The 16,010-nt window shown below is 43.3% G+C and overlaps 2 protein-coding genes across 2 annotated transcripts; one reads left to right on the plus strand and one right to left on the minus strand.

Annotated features, from left to right (window-relative positions):
• Window positions 1-1,155: 1,155 nt before the first annotated feature.
• ptp4a1 (protein tyrosine phosphatase 4A1) lies at window positions 1,156-5,782 on the minus strand. Its single transcript, XM_061086062.1, has 5 exons — window positions 5,382-5,782; window positions 5,036-5,128; window positions 3,990-4,120; window positions 3,061-3,135; window positions 1,156-1,298 (listed from the first exon to the last, which is right to left on the minus strand). The coding sequence occupies exons 1-5, from the start codon at window positions 5,484-5,486 to the stop codon at window positions 1,181-1,183; spliced, it is 522 nt and encodes a 173-aa protein (XP_060942045.1). The 5' UTR covers window positions 5,487-5,782; the 3' UTR covers window positions 1,156-1,180.
• A 6,428-nt stretch (window positions 5,783-12,210) lies between these two features.
• lgsn (lengsin, lens protein with glutamine synthetase domain) lies at window positions 12,211-15,420 on the plus strand. The gene is made up of 4 exons (XM_061067458.1): window positions 12,211-12,243; window positions 12,417-13,104; window positions 13,730-13,896; window positions 14,227-15,420. The coding sequence occupies exons 1-4, from the start codon at window positions 12,220-12,222 to the stop codon at window positions 15,418-15,420; spliced, it is 2,073 nt and encodes a 690-aa protein (XP_060923441.1). The 5' UTR covers window positions 12,211-12,219.
• The last annotated feature ends 590 nt before the right edge of the window (window positions 15,421-16,010 follow it).

The raw sequence follows: 16,010 nt of genomic DNA on the forward strand, positions 1-16,010 counted from the left end.
GAAATAAACACATGAAGCTTGGTTCAGACTCTATTTAAATAAAAACTGTAAATACAAAAATAAATAACGACTTAACGCGTCCACTTGTTGTTTTTCAGTGTATCATTTAATGTACTCTCACAAGTTGGTGAACAGGTACAACTTTGTCGCTCACGGTACTAAATCACACATCCATTGATAGTATAAATAGCCAACCTAATAATAATAGTACACATTTTTCAAATACATAAAATCATCAAGTATCCAAGTCTTAAGTTACGGACATCAAATAAAAAGGCATACAAAATATCGCAGACGTTGGAAGTCCAGTTTGAAGCGGAAAAAAACAAAAAACAAACTGAAAAATAAGAGAAAAATCACATTTTGGACATGGCAGTTAATTAGTAAACAGATGGTTTGATAGAGAAAAGCAAAGAGACGAAGTTCCTAGACTTTCAGTTGACAAATATTGCAACAATTAAGCATTTTTATATTAAAAAAATAGTTGCTGAAAGGGCATAAGTGTGTGTAAGACTTCCTGCACAAGACAAAGGCAACTATTTCTTTTTTTTTTTTGTTCCGAGTAGAAAAATGAAACCATTTCCAAATGCCAGCGGGAGACGAATCTGCCTCGATTGCCTTTGTTCCACTTTGATTTTAAGGCATTTATGGATGAACCATCTGATTTCCAGGAAGGCAAACCTCTTTCTGGTCAGTCTGGGAAACAGAATCCTAAAACTGAAGCGGAGGGAGGGGCGGACTTAACTGCTCACAGGAAATGAATTCATCTTTTTATCCTTTAGCACAATCTCAGGCGACGTAAAACGCACCGGCCAATCAAAATCTTTGAGTTGCGTTTGCAGAAGAAACAATTAATCCAACATTTTACAATGATACACGACTCAGCGCTGCCCTGGCTTTGTTTTTTTTTTTTGTTTTAATGGGCATAAGAATAGGAAACACCCGGTTCACACAACTCTGGATTCGTCTTTTTCTGACACTAGTTTGGAGCCTGAAGGGGGGGGGGGGGGACAGTTTAACTACCGCACATGGTTTTCCAAATAAAATGACTTCAACACAATGACTAAGGAAACAAGCCGGCCAGGTACGAAGCTAGCTAGGTCGAACTGAGCTGGTCCGCAGGGCGGTGGGGTGGGGTGGGGGGGGGGGGGGCGGTGTGGGCGGGGCTCAGGGTTTGGCTCTACTGGATGCAGCAGTTATTGCGATGGCCGTTGGAATCTTTGAAGCGCAGGCGCATCTTTGGACGATATTTCTCCAGATAGAACAGCTGCTTGCTGTTGAACGCTCCTCGACGCTTCCTGAGAGAAAGAAGGTTTGTGTCATCAGCAGGATAAACAACGACATGGTGTCAATTCACAATCGTTTGGACTCGAGTCTAAACTGAGGTTTAAGTCACTGTTATTAACACAGGTTCCCTAAAGTCTCCTCTTCACACTTACATCCACCTATTTGTGTGAAGAGACCTTTTTCTTCTCTACGTGACCACTCACGTACACTGGGATGCAAGTGAAGGTGTTGACAGGAAGCATTTGGTTGTTAGCTGCTGTTGTACCTGTAAAGCTCCTGATTGATTCTCTATGTTGTGTTCGACTCTGGTTGATTTCTGTTGGAATGTGATAAAAGCCCGAAGGAAGCAGGAAGGTTCGACCAGACTAAACTACAGCCCTGTAGTGTTTGTTAAAAGTTAAAGTAGGGATGGGGGGGACAAATTGATTCAGTTACAAATCGCGATTCTTGTGGATGACGATTTTAAAATCGATATGCTGCCTCCCAAATCGATTTTTTAAAAATAAAAAAATACAAATTTTCAAACATATTTATTGATTTATACGGGGGGGGATATATGGGGGGAGCAACATCACCCCAGAGCATGTTGACCAGCTCTTGTTTTTGCACAAGAATCTAAACATACCCAAGCACTAGCTTTGCATCGGCTACATGCAAACAACAATAGCCTACTTTTTGTTTATTTCAAAGTTTATATTTTAAGTAAACCTTTATTCATTCTATTTAATTTACCTTTTATTTATTGTTTAAAAGTAGCCTAAGTGGCTTACATTTCTTAATCTGTCAGTTTGTGTGCAGTTGACAGGGGTTATACTATAATAGGGAACATGTTTATTTATTTTCTCTATTGGCTGCCCGGCAGTCATTAAGTTAATGTTAATATTTGAAATAAAACTGGTAAAGCTCTAAGTGAATTTGACTGTGTTGTATTTGAAGGTATGATTCAACATTTTTCCATGGTCCAGTATTTAAAAAAAAAAAAATAACCAAAAGAAATCCCAGGAAATCGTAATATCCAATCGCAATACTTACAGAATCGCAATACATATCGTATAACCACCCAAGTATCGTGATAGTATCGTACCGGGAGGTCCCTGCCGATTCCCGTCCCTAAGTTAAAGTAGTGCGGACGCCAGGAGAATGTTAAGCAGAGTTCACGTGTTATCAGGTGAAAATGTAGAAATGTGTGTGTTGCCTTCACATCTACAGGAACTCAAAGTGTTGAGTTACATCTTAAAAAGTAGGAAATCCTCAGTTGTTTCCATCTATACACACAACTGTAGCTGCAGCATGAGAGCGAGGCTACTAAAGGTTAAAGGTCAAAGTATGAACAGGTTTATCATCTGGTGAGAACACGGACAAATCTCCCATCAAGCGATGACTCATCGGACTCTAAAAGCACTTCCGCCACCTGAGTCACTCGTCTTGTATCTGATTCCTCATCTATTTAGAGCTGTGACTCATCCTGTCGGTTTCATGTGATAAACTCATCCTGTCGGTGGGATGTGAAGGTTATGTCACAAAGTATTTTGGTCTATTGGACAGTTATTATCTGGTAGATCTAGTGCTGGAGGATCAACATATCCTGATCAACCATTGGATTTTATAATCAAAAGGATTCTCACCTGAAATATCAACATACACATTTGCCTTAATAATCCAGTTTCCATTGAGATCACATGAGAGATGCTCCATCAGCTGTTTCATTCCAAACAATCTTCATCTTATTCATCTTAACAAAACCTCAAACTGTTTGTTATCACGTGAACTTACTGTCGGATGAACTGGACAGCGTCTTCATATTTCATCCCACATTCAATCAAGGCGAGTGCGACCAGAACAGGAGCTCTGCAGAGGACACGAGCAGAACTGAGCTCAGTCAACAGGAAACTCAAAAACACAGGTTCATCTTCACTTCCTGTCCGACTGGGAGTAAAGAATTTTAGATTCCGATATAACAGCTGATATAACAAGAAAAGAGAAAATTTGGAAACGATTCTGAAGATGTTATCAAAGGTTTGATATTGAAAGGTTCAACAGTATATACCAACTATATTTAAAATAACTATAAAGAAAATATATAGAACTTGAATTAAAGAGAATTAAAAGATTATGTGTGTTTTCTTGACTAAGAAAACACACAAGGGACAGAATGTCTCGACTAGTGTTCAACAACATGAGAAAAATATTCCACACAACGGCTGTTTTTCAAACCACAACTGACGACACGTGTGTTGACACTTTGGCTTCTTGATTTCCAAACTCTCATTTGACCTGATCTAATTAAACGGTAATCAGCCACTTTTGTGTTTCATCAAATGATAATTTTTTCATAAATTAAATGGTTAAATTTTTAAATTAATGAAATTTGTGAAAATGTGAGGCTTTCTTCTTTTTAGCTTTAACTGTTTAACCCTCAGCCTCTAACTTCCTGTTTAAATAAAAAATAAAAAACTCGGACACGTATTCAAGTCAAGACTTCTCTCTTCTACTTCATCGTGTTGTGATGACGTTGATGTTTGGTTCAGAAGCTGAAACCTGAAAATCTTTGAGGTTTTTCAGTGAAATAAAGACTTTAAAGAATCCCCAGTTTGTTGCTGTAGCAGAAAACGAGCCAGTGTGAGTTTTACTTGTCAGATTCCCACCAGCACAGCTCAGGTGTGAACCAGTGACTGAGCTGAGAACCCAGTCCCAGCGCTCACCTCCCCAGTCCTGCCACACAGTGGACAGCAATGCAGCAGCCTGGCTCCTCCCGGAACTTCAGCTTCAGCAGGTTCAGCCAATCGTCCACGATCTGGTTGGAGGGAGGAGCTCCATCATCGAACGGCCAATCCTGGAGCAGGAGAGGAGGCAAAAGGGAAATAACGTCATTGGCCCAGTTTCTTGGAAACCAAAACAAAAGAAGTGGGCGGGCCGAGAGAACATGTTGTTGTGGGGGGGGGATGGAGGGATGGAGGGAGGGAGGTTTTCCTTTCTTCTGTTTCAGAGGCTTTGTTTGACATTTTAAAAAGGTTTGACTTTATGAATATTAAGTTTAAATTCATTTCTACGCTCTAATTTAAAACAGGCAGAGCATCAGGTTTTAAAAAATACTTAAAAATCACAACAATTAGCAGCTTAAGTCAAATGAATTCAAGAACTGATGGACAGAAAATACATTATGATAAGAGATGAAGGAAAAAACGTATACATATGAATTCAATATTATTCTGTTTTAAACTGTTGCCTGGTTAGAACAAGACCTTTTAGAGACTGAACTGTTATGATAGAAAATAAATTGATTAATCTGCAGAATAATCGATGATCAAAATAATGCTTAATTAGCTGCAGCTTCACATTTAACACAATAATTCAAATCAGGTTTACTCACTAATCCATCGTGAAGCAGAGGAAGATCAATTTTGATTACTACAGGAAGCAATGAGATGATCTTAAGGGTTTAAATCAGTTAAATATGAAACATGTTCATCTGTCAGATCTGTAAATTAACTCTGTTCCATGTTAGCTTGTTCTTATATTTAAAAAGATATTGAGCCTCAAAGTCTCTCTGAACTAAATCTAAGCACCAACTCATCGTGTTGACGAGAGAGAAACGGTTCAAGCTGTGAGTCATGACTGCACTTTGTCTGTTGTGTGTATTATCGTTTTTTACATAACGCTGTTAAATAACAGAACCCACAGCTCAAAGGGACAAACATTAATCCAACGAGAGTCACGAGGTTCGTCAGTTATTTAAGTGTGAACTCACCAGAACCTGGATTCCCTCTTTCACCACCAGGGCGGCGTCGTAGGTGGCCTCACAAACTCTCACTACAGTGGTGACTCCATATTTCTTCAGCTCCTGCAAAAACACATCAGACGACTGGTGAGAGATAATAAGCAGATTGACACACATGTACACTATTAAAAGATATTAAATGGGCTTCTATAGTTTTATCTTCTTCCGAAACACGTTTTCAAAGTTCTCATGTTCCGTTATCTCTACTCAAATCATTCCCCCAGCCTGGTTTCTTTGTCCTCATGCTTCCTACAAGTGAACCGACACTTCTATCTGAGCAAATGTATGAGTTTGACCCGATGCAAACGCAGCTCACCTCGATGAACTTGTTCAGGGTGGCGTTGGTGGGATTGTGGGTGATGAGGAACCTCATGTTTTTGTACGTGATCTCCACAGGGGCCGGTCTGTTCATGCGAGCCATGGTGACAGCGTTAAAACAAAAACTGACCAAACCCAAACGTCTTCCACGGAGCGAACACACACCGATGTAAACACGGAGTTGAACTCGGAGGGAATGTCAAAAAACGCAAAAATGTCCAACGAGCTTCCAGAAACAAAAACTACCTCGGGTCGTCTTCCAGGGTTGGCAAGGCTGGACAGGGTGGACAATCAGAAAAGTAACTCTCTTCTTTGGACTGAAACTAAAAGGAAAGGAAGAAAACTAAAAAAAAAACAAGGCTGGTTCCACCTTGGGTCTGGCCGACGAGGGCAGTGTGCAGCGGGTGGAGTTACCCCATCCAGGCCGAGGCGTCTCTGGGTCTGGGAGGCGTCCCGGTCCTGCCAACGCTCCGGGGTCCCTCCTGTGGCTCAAGTGCTTGGGATTCGATGGCGAGTTCGGCTGTTCACTCGTCTGCATAGGCAGCGTGCTGAGCCTGGCAGTAGTCCCCACTGCCCTTCAGAAACTCCATAAATGTGTGACCCAGAACACCACGGAACTGCTGCAGGACACGGGACAGACAGAGGACAGAGGACAGAGGACACAGCTCGTTAGAAAACAGGATTCAAGAACTCAGGAGGTTACTAAGACAAGTCACCTTGAAACACGGCAGAGCAGCGGCGCCTTAGTTCTAGTTTCATCACTTTAAAGGTTTTCTTCCAGCCCGATGACTGACTGATACGAGATTTCCGTTTTAATTCAACTGAAAACTTCACATTTCACTTTCTCAAAAATCTGGAACCAGTCAAATTCTGATGTTTCTGTTAAAAATCTGTTTGTATATATAAGTCTATATACACATTTTTATACATGTGTTGTTATAATTATAATTATTATATTACTATTATTGTTATTATTATATATACTGTTGCTGCCATTATTACTATTTACTGCTATTATATTGGTATAATTACTATCATATATAAATATATATTGTTATATTACATACTATATATACTGTACTATTTTTATATACTGTCTAACAATAACATTACCATCATATCATCAGTACTATTACCATCATCTTGCCACTGCACCTTATCTACCTATTTATCTTGTGTTTCTGTTTTTTTATTCTTTCTACCTCAATATTTTTTATTTTATTCTATTGTATTTTATTTTATTGTATTCAAGTATACCGGCTGCTATGACGACTTAATTTCCCTTCGGGGATAAATAAAGTAATCTATCTATCTATCTATCTATCTATCTATCTATCTAAAAGAAGAAAAGAGTCAAGCGATCAGTTATCAGAAAGTTGATTAATTTACTTTTCTGTGCAGCTTGAATTCATGTTTCGATCCGGTGAGCGAACAAAGAGTTCAAATGTAAGTGATTTCTGTTTTGGAAATTTGAGCCGGATGCAGGATTTTCTCCATTTTCACAGTTATATTATAAAGTAAATGTGTTGGATGTTTTCTCAATGTTTCTCCAACACGGTTTATGAGATTTTGTCATATCTTTGAATTTTTGACACTTTAAGAATCAAATGATCAAATGAAAACGACAGATTTAACTTTAATCTCGTCTTGATGATGTTTTAATGTTAATTTCGGGAACAGGATTAAAGACTCGGTGTGGTCACATGTTGTGTAACCTCAGTTCAGTCCCACACCGGCTCTGATACCGATCCTGACGAGAGATTCTTTCTAAAGCTCGTTTCATATCCAACAGCAGGTCGGGTATTAACGTTTCCTGCAGCTCATGTTAATAAACACCTCCAGCACACAATCCTGCCAGAAACACACCGTGAGGAAGTAATAACACGAGCAGCGATAAAACAATAAAGTCCGTGGGTGGGTTTTGTTTCAACATCAACTTCCTTCTTACTCTGAAAAACAGGTAGGTTGAATTTCTCTGTTCTCTCATGAGAGATTAATAAAACCCAGTATCAGTCACTGCTGAGCAAGGCACTAGCCTCCACAGGAGCGTGAGGGTTTCATGCTCACACCGACCTTAAAAACAATAAGCCATTATTTTAAATATTTGTTTGGACAATATAGTTTATAATAAGGATCGTGAGCTCTGCCAAGGAGGTTGTGTTTTAATTTAATCGTCTATTATTGAGCTGGATCACACAAAGACGGTGAAGAATCTGATACGAGTCGGGAATAGAACTGGATCTGGATCATTGTTTTTCTCTGATGAAATATTTAATAATAAATTATGGGTCAGAGGTTAACACTCGACAGACGGCCGTCCGGGTTCCGACTCCACGATCCATCAACGACAATAACATGTCTGCAAAATCCTCTTAGTGGGAGAAACTTGTCCCGGCCTCCCAGGGACCAGGTCCTGGGTCTGGAGGACAAACCACCTGCAGCTTCAGGGGGCTGGTCTCCACCAGAACCTGGTGCAGATCCAAATAAGATCCAGATAATGAGCTCCTTCATCAGGTCTTCAACAGACCCTCATCATCACGGAATCTAAAACCTCCTGGGTGTTTTAACAGACCTCGGCAGATGTTCACCTCTTAATAAACAGATGTTCACACCAGAATGAACCGGAGCCGCTCGGTGCATTACGGTAGAAACGTATTAAAACCGAGGAGAGGAGATGGTGTAAAGGGCAGACGTGTAGGAGACACGGAGGAGACATGCTGAGGACACACGGAGGAGACGTGTAGGGGACACCGAGGACACACGGAGTAGTGTAGGAGACATGGAGGAGACGTGTAGGAGACACGGAGGAGACGTGTAGGAGACATGGAGGAGACGTGTAGGGGACACCGAGGACACACGGAGTAGTGTAGGAGACATGGAGGAGACGTGTAGGAGACACGGAGGAGACATGCTGAGGACACACGGAGGAGACATGCTGAGGACACACGGAGGAGACGTGTAGGGGACACCGAGGACACACGGAGTAGTGTAGGAGACATGGAGGAGACGTGTAGGGGACACCGAGGAGACACACTTAGGAGACGTGTAGGAGACACGGAGGAGACACGGAGGAGACACCGAGGAGACACCGAGGAGACACACGTAGAGTAGTGTAGGAGACAAGGAAGAGACATGCTGAGGAGACGTGTAGGAGACACGGAGGAGACACACGCAGGAGACATGCTGAGGACACACGGAGGAGACACACAGAGGAGACACGGAGCACACACCGAGGAGACACGGAGGAGACACACAGAGGAGACACGGAGGACACACCGAGGAGACACGCTGAGGAGACACGGAGTCTCCACACGGTTGCTCGGGGCTCAGCCTCCTTTGTGTGAGGCGCTGGCCGCCATCATCCTCCCCGGCCCTCCTGCACCTCCTCCCCGGCCCTCCTGCACCTCCTCCCCGGCCCTCCTGCCCCGGCCCTCCGCCTCCTCCAGGCCGCACACACGACGCCTCTCTGCGGGCGGAGAGCAGCTCGACAGCGGGCACAACCACCGAGGGGAAACCGTCCGTCGCCATTTCCCTGTTCTTCCCGGTGACGACGCGTCGATGAGACCGAGCGACGGAGCCGAGGCTGCCCGGGAGCTGCGGCTCTGACAGCGGCTTCCTCCGGCTCCTCGACCCGGGGACAGCCCGGAGCTCCACCCGCAGCGGGACCACCGGGACCACACCCCGGGTTAGCCCGCTTCTGTTACCGCAAGGAGGCTCCGCGTGAACCGCTAGGGACTAACCCGGGGTTTTAACTCGGGTTAGTCCCGAGCAGGCCGTGATCCCCCCCCCCCCCCCACAGCCCGGAGGCCAGCTGGGGACGAGCCGCTCCGGAGGACCGAGCTGGAGGACACCGAGGACCCGGGGACACGGGGACTTACTGGGGTGTGTTTACTCATTGAAGATTGTAGCTCGATCATTCAGCCGCTCCCCAGAAACCGGTCGAGTTAACGGACACTTCTCCCGGTGCTCTCCGGTGATGAGTCCCCGAGCGGAAGTCTCCCGGTGGTCTCCGGATTACTGCCCGACGCACTTCCGTTTTTCAAAGTAAAACACCACCTCCTAACGTTATTTTATCTAGGCTTTTGATTTGATTGATTGGAATTTTATTTTATTTATTTGTATTTGTATTTGTATAACTATGTCTTTATTAACTTCCATTTATTCTTATATTATATATATGTATTTTTTTTATATATTTTTTTATTATTTTATTTAATCTTATTTTAAGTTATTTGATATCTGCCTCTTTTTCTTTACCCTGAGTGTTTGATTTTGGGTTGGGGGGTGTTCATAAACGTTTGTATGTTTATAAATGTTTGAATGTATGTTTCTTATATGTAAAACTCAATAAATATATTGTTAAAAAAAACAAAAAAAAACACCACCTCCTCCTCCTCCGCAGCCCCTTTCCTTTACAATGAGTTTTGTTTTTTAATTTATCTGATTTAATTCAAATGGACAATGCACACGAATTAATATGAGAACTGTGGTTCATAGAAATGCACCGGAGTTAGTCTCTTAGAATCAGTTTCAGTCCCAGGCAGGTTGACAAAGAAACAAACAACAGACGATAATCCTAAAGATAAATATTTGAATCCACAATATACAAAAATATGCTTTATGACATCTGTTTTAAAAGGTGCTATATAAATAAAGGTACCCGTGGTTTGGTGGAAGGAGAGGGAGCCAACAAAGAAAAGAGGTTGAGGATATAGAAGATGCACCTTGATGCTGGTTACCACACTCACCAATAAACTAAACCAATGTGATTTTTAAAATGCTGGTTTATCAAACCATCCCTACTCACCTCAGTGGAGGCTGCATAATAAAACTGATAAACAAGAAAAAGATGAAGTTGATGAAAGGAAGAAAAATGTGATTCTTCTCCCTCACATTGTCACATGAAATTTCCCCCAAAACTAATTTTATATTCTATGACCCAAACATCCTGCAGAGACACGACTGACACGTTTCCTTGGTGTCAACACTTCAGTTATGAGGCCGGAGGTGAAGACACTTCTTCGTGTGAACTTCCTACGCAAACATTTTTACCTACAGGTGAATTATTTTGGTCCAAACAGGTGCAGGTTAAAGGTCAAACACAAAAAACGACTATCACCAGCCGGCAAAGCCGGAATGACAAGCTCTTTACCACGACAACAACAGCATGTTGCAATCTTTAACTGTTCTCATCTTGACTCCTCCTGAGACTTATTTACATATTCTCATAAAATATATATATATCTGTCAGATGATTTTTTTTACTCTTATTCTCAGCTCACAACAAGTAAACTATGATATATTATATTCTATACTTATTCTGCACTTTTGTTCACAGTCACTTCACACCTGAAGTATTATTTTGAAGAGAAAAACCTGAGATCATCTGGTTCCTTCTGCTTTGAGTTGTCTCCAGCTTGACGGAGCAGTGGGAACCCCACCCTGAAAATGTGAGGTCCAGACCAGAGACTGAATATAAAGAGGGTCAGACAAATCTTTGAGGCTGCAAGCTGCTCAGGTAGCTGGTTGGAAACCTGCAATAACCACGAGCGTGTCAGGGAAACAAATTCAATGCAGCCGGGCTCGGACACAAATAACAGAACGTGTTGGGTTCAGGTCGTGCTCGGTTAGTTTACCCTCGGGATCGGACAGGTTCAGACAGAAAAGTGCATTTGTATTAGTAGAAGAAGAAAAGTATTGTGAGTGAACACAAAAGTAATCCTAAAAAAATCTGGACTTGCAGTAAATATTTTTAAAAAACAACTTTTAGTGTTTCTGATCTTCTCTGTTGAACAGTTCAATCATTTTCCTTCTGTGAACAAGCTGCAGAGCATCTGGGCCTGAATCTGTTCATTACCATGTTATTAAAAAAAAACCTCATGACTGTTTATCAATGACTTGCAGGTTTGCAGGTCTAAAGGTTACAAAGTGTCTGAGAATGAGCTCACCTTAAATAGGCCATATTAATCATTTATTACCAATCTCTAATAAATTAATTAAATGACCACATATACATTTATGATTTAATTACAACTTTTGAACAAGTGATTGAGAGTTAATTATTTATCCGACCATTTAGCCGCTGCTCAAGAGCTTTCGATTGTTTCTTCTTCAGCACATTGACTTTGCTCGGTTGTTATGATTCTTTTTTAGATTTGAATTTACATTTGAAACGTTCTTTAAGGACGTGTTGCCTCCGTTAGCTGATGAACATAAGAAATGGTAAAACAACAACTGATAAACTGACCATGTGGGCTGGAGTTTCTTTTACTGACCAAAACTTATAGCCTTATAGCCTAATATAACTTGTAGGGAAGTGGTAGCTGTATATATTTCTGATTTATAGATGAAATGATTTTATTAAGTGAAGAAAACACATTTAAATGGGTTCATGTTCTCGGGGTGATTTGTAGACGGAGAGATTCTCAGCAGCGGTTTCATGCATCAGCAGCAGCAGCAGCAGCCATTGTCTGCTCCTGGTAGTTTGTGTTTTTTTTTTTTTATCTCTCTAGAATAAATACTTTTGCTCGGTATCTTTCTGGAAGCACAAACAGAGCTGCTGAGCTCTGCACTCTCACTTTGCAGGAGCACAAAAGCGACTCTGAATTGTCCGGCAGCCAATGAGCCGGCAGCTCAGCGGCTCAGTGTCCACCAGCGGCCGGCGGCTGCCAGTTTCCAGCCAGACTCCCGCGGGTGCTGGGGGCGAGAAAGAATTTTCTAATCCGTCACCATTGTACCAATTGTCTATAAAAATTAATGCGCCAGAGAAGCTCTGTCCTCACATGAGGGCCCTGAAAACTCCAAATCACTGTTCATGAAAGAGTTCAAACAAAGAAATGAATGACTCTGAGGATTTCAAGGTAACAATTCAAAATCTAACTTCTTGATTTTAATTTTATTTCAGCAAAAAACTTTTTTCCAGTGGCTCTCTTATTTTGTTTTTTTATTGTCTTTGAAGTTTAATTTTGAATCAGTATTTTTCCAGATTTGATCTCGTCTCTTAACGTTCATGTGGCGGACGCGTGTTTTCCAGGAGGGCGAGAGAAGAAGCAAAGACCAGATAGACGGCACAGGGATGAGCAGCAGGAAGGGAGTGAGGGTGACTGGGAGACATGTGCCTCCTGTGGATTGGAGCAGCAGAGGAGGAGGTCCATCCATCATCCACTCTCCTGCCAGCATCCCCAAACTTCCAGACACCCCCACTGTCATCTCAATTGGCCCCCTGCCTCTCAGGCCCCCAGAGCGGGTCGCTGAGCGCAGAATGGAGGAAGCCTCAGCTGGGGGCGACTGGCCCGGGGAGGCGTCGTCTCACCCCAGGGTGTCCTACAGTGAAATGGGTGTCCCCAGGCAGACCATGGAGGAGCTGAAGACCATCCTGAGCGGCGGCCCTCTGCTGAGCGTCCGGGTGAGAGACGATGGGAAGCCGGGGAGTCCCTATACGTACCTCCATGGAAGCAGGAGCGCTAGAGACGGTGGCGGACGCCCCGACGGACGGCAGGAAGATGGAAACCCCCACAGGGTGTTGAGCACCTTCAAACCCCAGTCTGATGCTTCCAGAAGGGGGCCCGGGTCCAGAGAGAGCACATCTATTCAGCTGCCTTCCAGCATGGATTCATCCAGCTCGTTCAGGTCAGATGGGAACACAAATAGGCGGCCGGGCGTCAGTGCGCACTCACATGCAAGAGGTGGCTCCTGGGAAGAGACTGGAGCTTCTCATTCAGGTCGGTGAAGCTTTGTTTATACGACGAGTTATTTCCTCCCAAATCCAGAAATCATTTCTCTTACAAAGACAAAATGTAGCAGATAAGACATCTCAGATCAAAGACTGTTAAAAGTCCGGTCTCCGTCTTGAGTCTATTTAAAATCCGAAATTTGTCTCATTCTCCTGTTTTAACTGAGCTGTCGATTTCTTTAACCATTTTTTTGTGTTTTCTTTATTTTTACCCGGACTTTTCTAATTATGAATTTGACGTAAAGCTGGCTGTGTGATGGACTTTTGCTTTCTTCAAAACTGAGAGAAGGATCTTTTCATCCTAAACAAACTCATTATTTCTACTTTTAGTATAAATTACAATTTATGGCCTATTTCCAAGTTGTTTTTCACCTTGAGCACAGTTGGATGTTTCTGTGCTTTAATTTACTTCTGTTTATTGGCTGAGACAACTTATTGAACAAATTCTGTCTAATCGGTATTGACTGGTTCAAACAGAGCTGATCTCGGATTTGACCAAAGTCGTCTTGACACCACTGGAGAAAAATTGGATTTGTGGATGTTTTTCTTAGGCTTAGTACTTGAATCAATGGTTGTCACATGTTATTGCAGATATTTCACACTGTTTTCTACAGATAACGAGAACGAGACGGTCGAGTTCTCTGGTAACCAGAGGTTCATTGCAGACATGGAGCAGATCAAGCAGCAGATCGCCCGAGAGAACATCAACTTTGTCCGATTCGAGGCCACCGATCTCCACGGGGTGTCCAGGTCCAAGACAGTGCCTGTTCGCTTCTTCCACGTATGGAAACCTACCTACCTACTAAATTACCTGTCTACCTACCTACCTACCTACCTACTAAATTACCTGTCTACCTACCTACCTACCTACCTACCTACCTACCTACCTACTAAATTACCTACCTACCTACCCACCCGCCTACCCACCTGCCTACCTACCTACCTACCTACTCACTTACCTACCTACCTACCTATGGTCTCTAAGGGAGGCTAAGCATCTCCAAGCAGTTCCTCTGCATTTGACACAAACATGAGATTGATATTGATCTTCTCATTAATCAAAATAAATAAATGTTAGCATTCTCCTTTAACGTACATGTTGTATCCGCAGGAGAAAGCCGTGTATGGGGTTCCGATGCCGAGGAGTTACTTGGAGCTAACCCTGAGTCCTCAGAGCAATGAAGTGGACAACGCCAACACTGCCAACTTCAACAGTGATATCCTTCTGATCCCTGACCTTTCGACCTTCAGGGTCCTACCCTGGGCCGAGCAGACAGCCCGGGTCATCTGTGACCCCTGCACGGTGACAGGAAGCCCCCTTCGCACTTCACCTCGCCTCATCGCCAAGCAGCTCCTCGCCCAGCTGCAGAGTCTGGGATTCTCGCTGCACTCCTCCTTCACCTACGAATGTTGCGTCCTGGGATCACCTGACCGGATCGGACCGAAGACACTCCTCTTCCCGGCTACCACCCTGCTGAGCAACCACGACCTGCCTTTCTTCCAGCAGCTGGTGGACAGCATGTACTGCATGGGTGCAGACATAGACAGCACCGCCTCTGCCAGCGGGCCCGGCCAGATGGAGATCAATCTCAGGCCAGAATTTGGTATCGCGGCAGCTGATACCGCCTTCACCTTCCGCACCGGCATCAAAGAAATGGCTCGTAAATACAGCTACATCGCCAGCTTCTTCACAGATGACGGCCTGTACAATGCGGGGGTGCTCTCTCACAGCTTGTGGGATGCTAACGGGCGGCGTAGCCTCTTCCACAGCGGCGAGAAGGCAGGCGAGCTGTCTGAGATCGGCAGGAAGTGGTTGGCCGGGCTGCTCACCCACTCTGCCGCCCTGAGCTGCCTGATGTCGCCTGGCCTCGGCTGCCGCAACCACATTGCCAAGACAATCAAAGACCCAAAGCGGATGCTGTACGCCACCTGTGGCAGCAACGATAACAGCAGCTCCTTCAACATCAAATGTCACGGCGGTAGAGAGACGCACATCGACAACAAGCTGGGCTCGGCCATGGCCAACCCTTACATCGTGCTGGCCGCCACAGTGGCTGCGGGACTGGACGGCATCAGGCGGAACCTGAACATCGAGAGCGGTCTGAACAAAGCCCCTTGTCAGCAGAAGGAATTCTCCATCCCTGTGAAGCTGGACGAGGCCCTGGAGGCGCTGGGGGACGACCACGTGATCCGCAGCACACTCGGAGAACCGTTTGTTCAGTATTTCATCGCCATGAAAAAGTTTGAGATTGAGACCCAAGAACTGGATGACGAGAGGAACAAGTGCCTGGAGTATTTTATTTAAAGAAGCTTCTCCATTTGAAACACAGTTCCTCCTTCCACACAAATAAAAGCATGAGAAACTACAGCTTGAATATAAAAGTTGTTTATTTTATATACTATGTTGATATACAATCATTATCACTAGATCATAGATATTTTTCAGGGTCATTTCGAAATAAAGGTAAATATATCCTAATTGCGCAAAGTGTTTTTGCAGTTTGTGTGTGTGTGTTTGCAAACTGGTGTTTACATAAAAGTTAATAAGTACAACATTCAACCAATGCAATAAAAATACAAAGTAAGAGGCATTGTCCTGCGGCAGGAAATAAAACTGGAATACCATGTGACTCTGAAGTTAGGAAGTCCTTCCTCCATTTGAAGTCAGTTCAACACTTTGGTTTTCTGATGTGAAATGAACGTGAACAGTCAAGTGAAATTCTGCAGATGATAAAGTGTGTGAGAAACACGGTGTCTACAAGATCTGAGCTTTTTCCACTTTGTACTTTATATTTGAACACATGTTAATCAAGATATTGTTGCATTTTATGTTGGATTTGAACAACAACATCAGTATAAAGACTAGTTTCACACTTTTTTACAACAGAAAAAATT

This window comes from Limanda limanda, chromosome 2, assembly GCF_963576545.1.
Source record: "Limanda limanda chromosome 2, fLimLim1.1, whole genome shotgun sequence".
In the NCBI taxonomy this organism is placed as follows: domain Eukaryota; kingdom Metazoa; phylum Chordata; class Actinopteri; order Pleuronectiformes; family Pleuronectidae; genus Limanda; species Limanda limanda.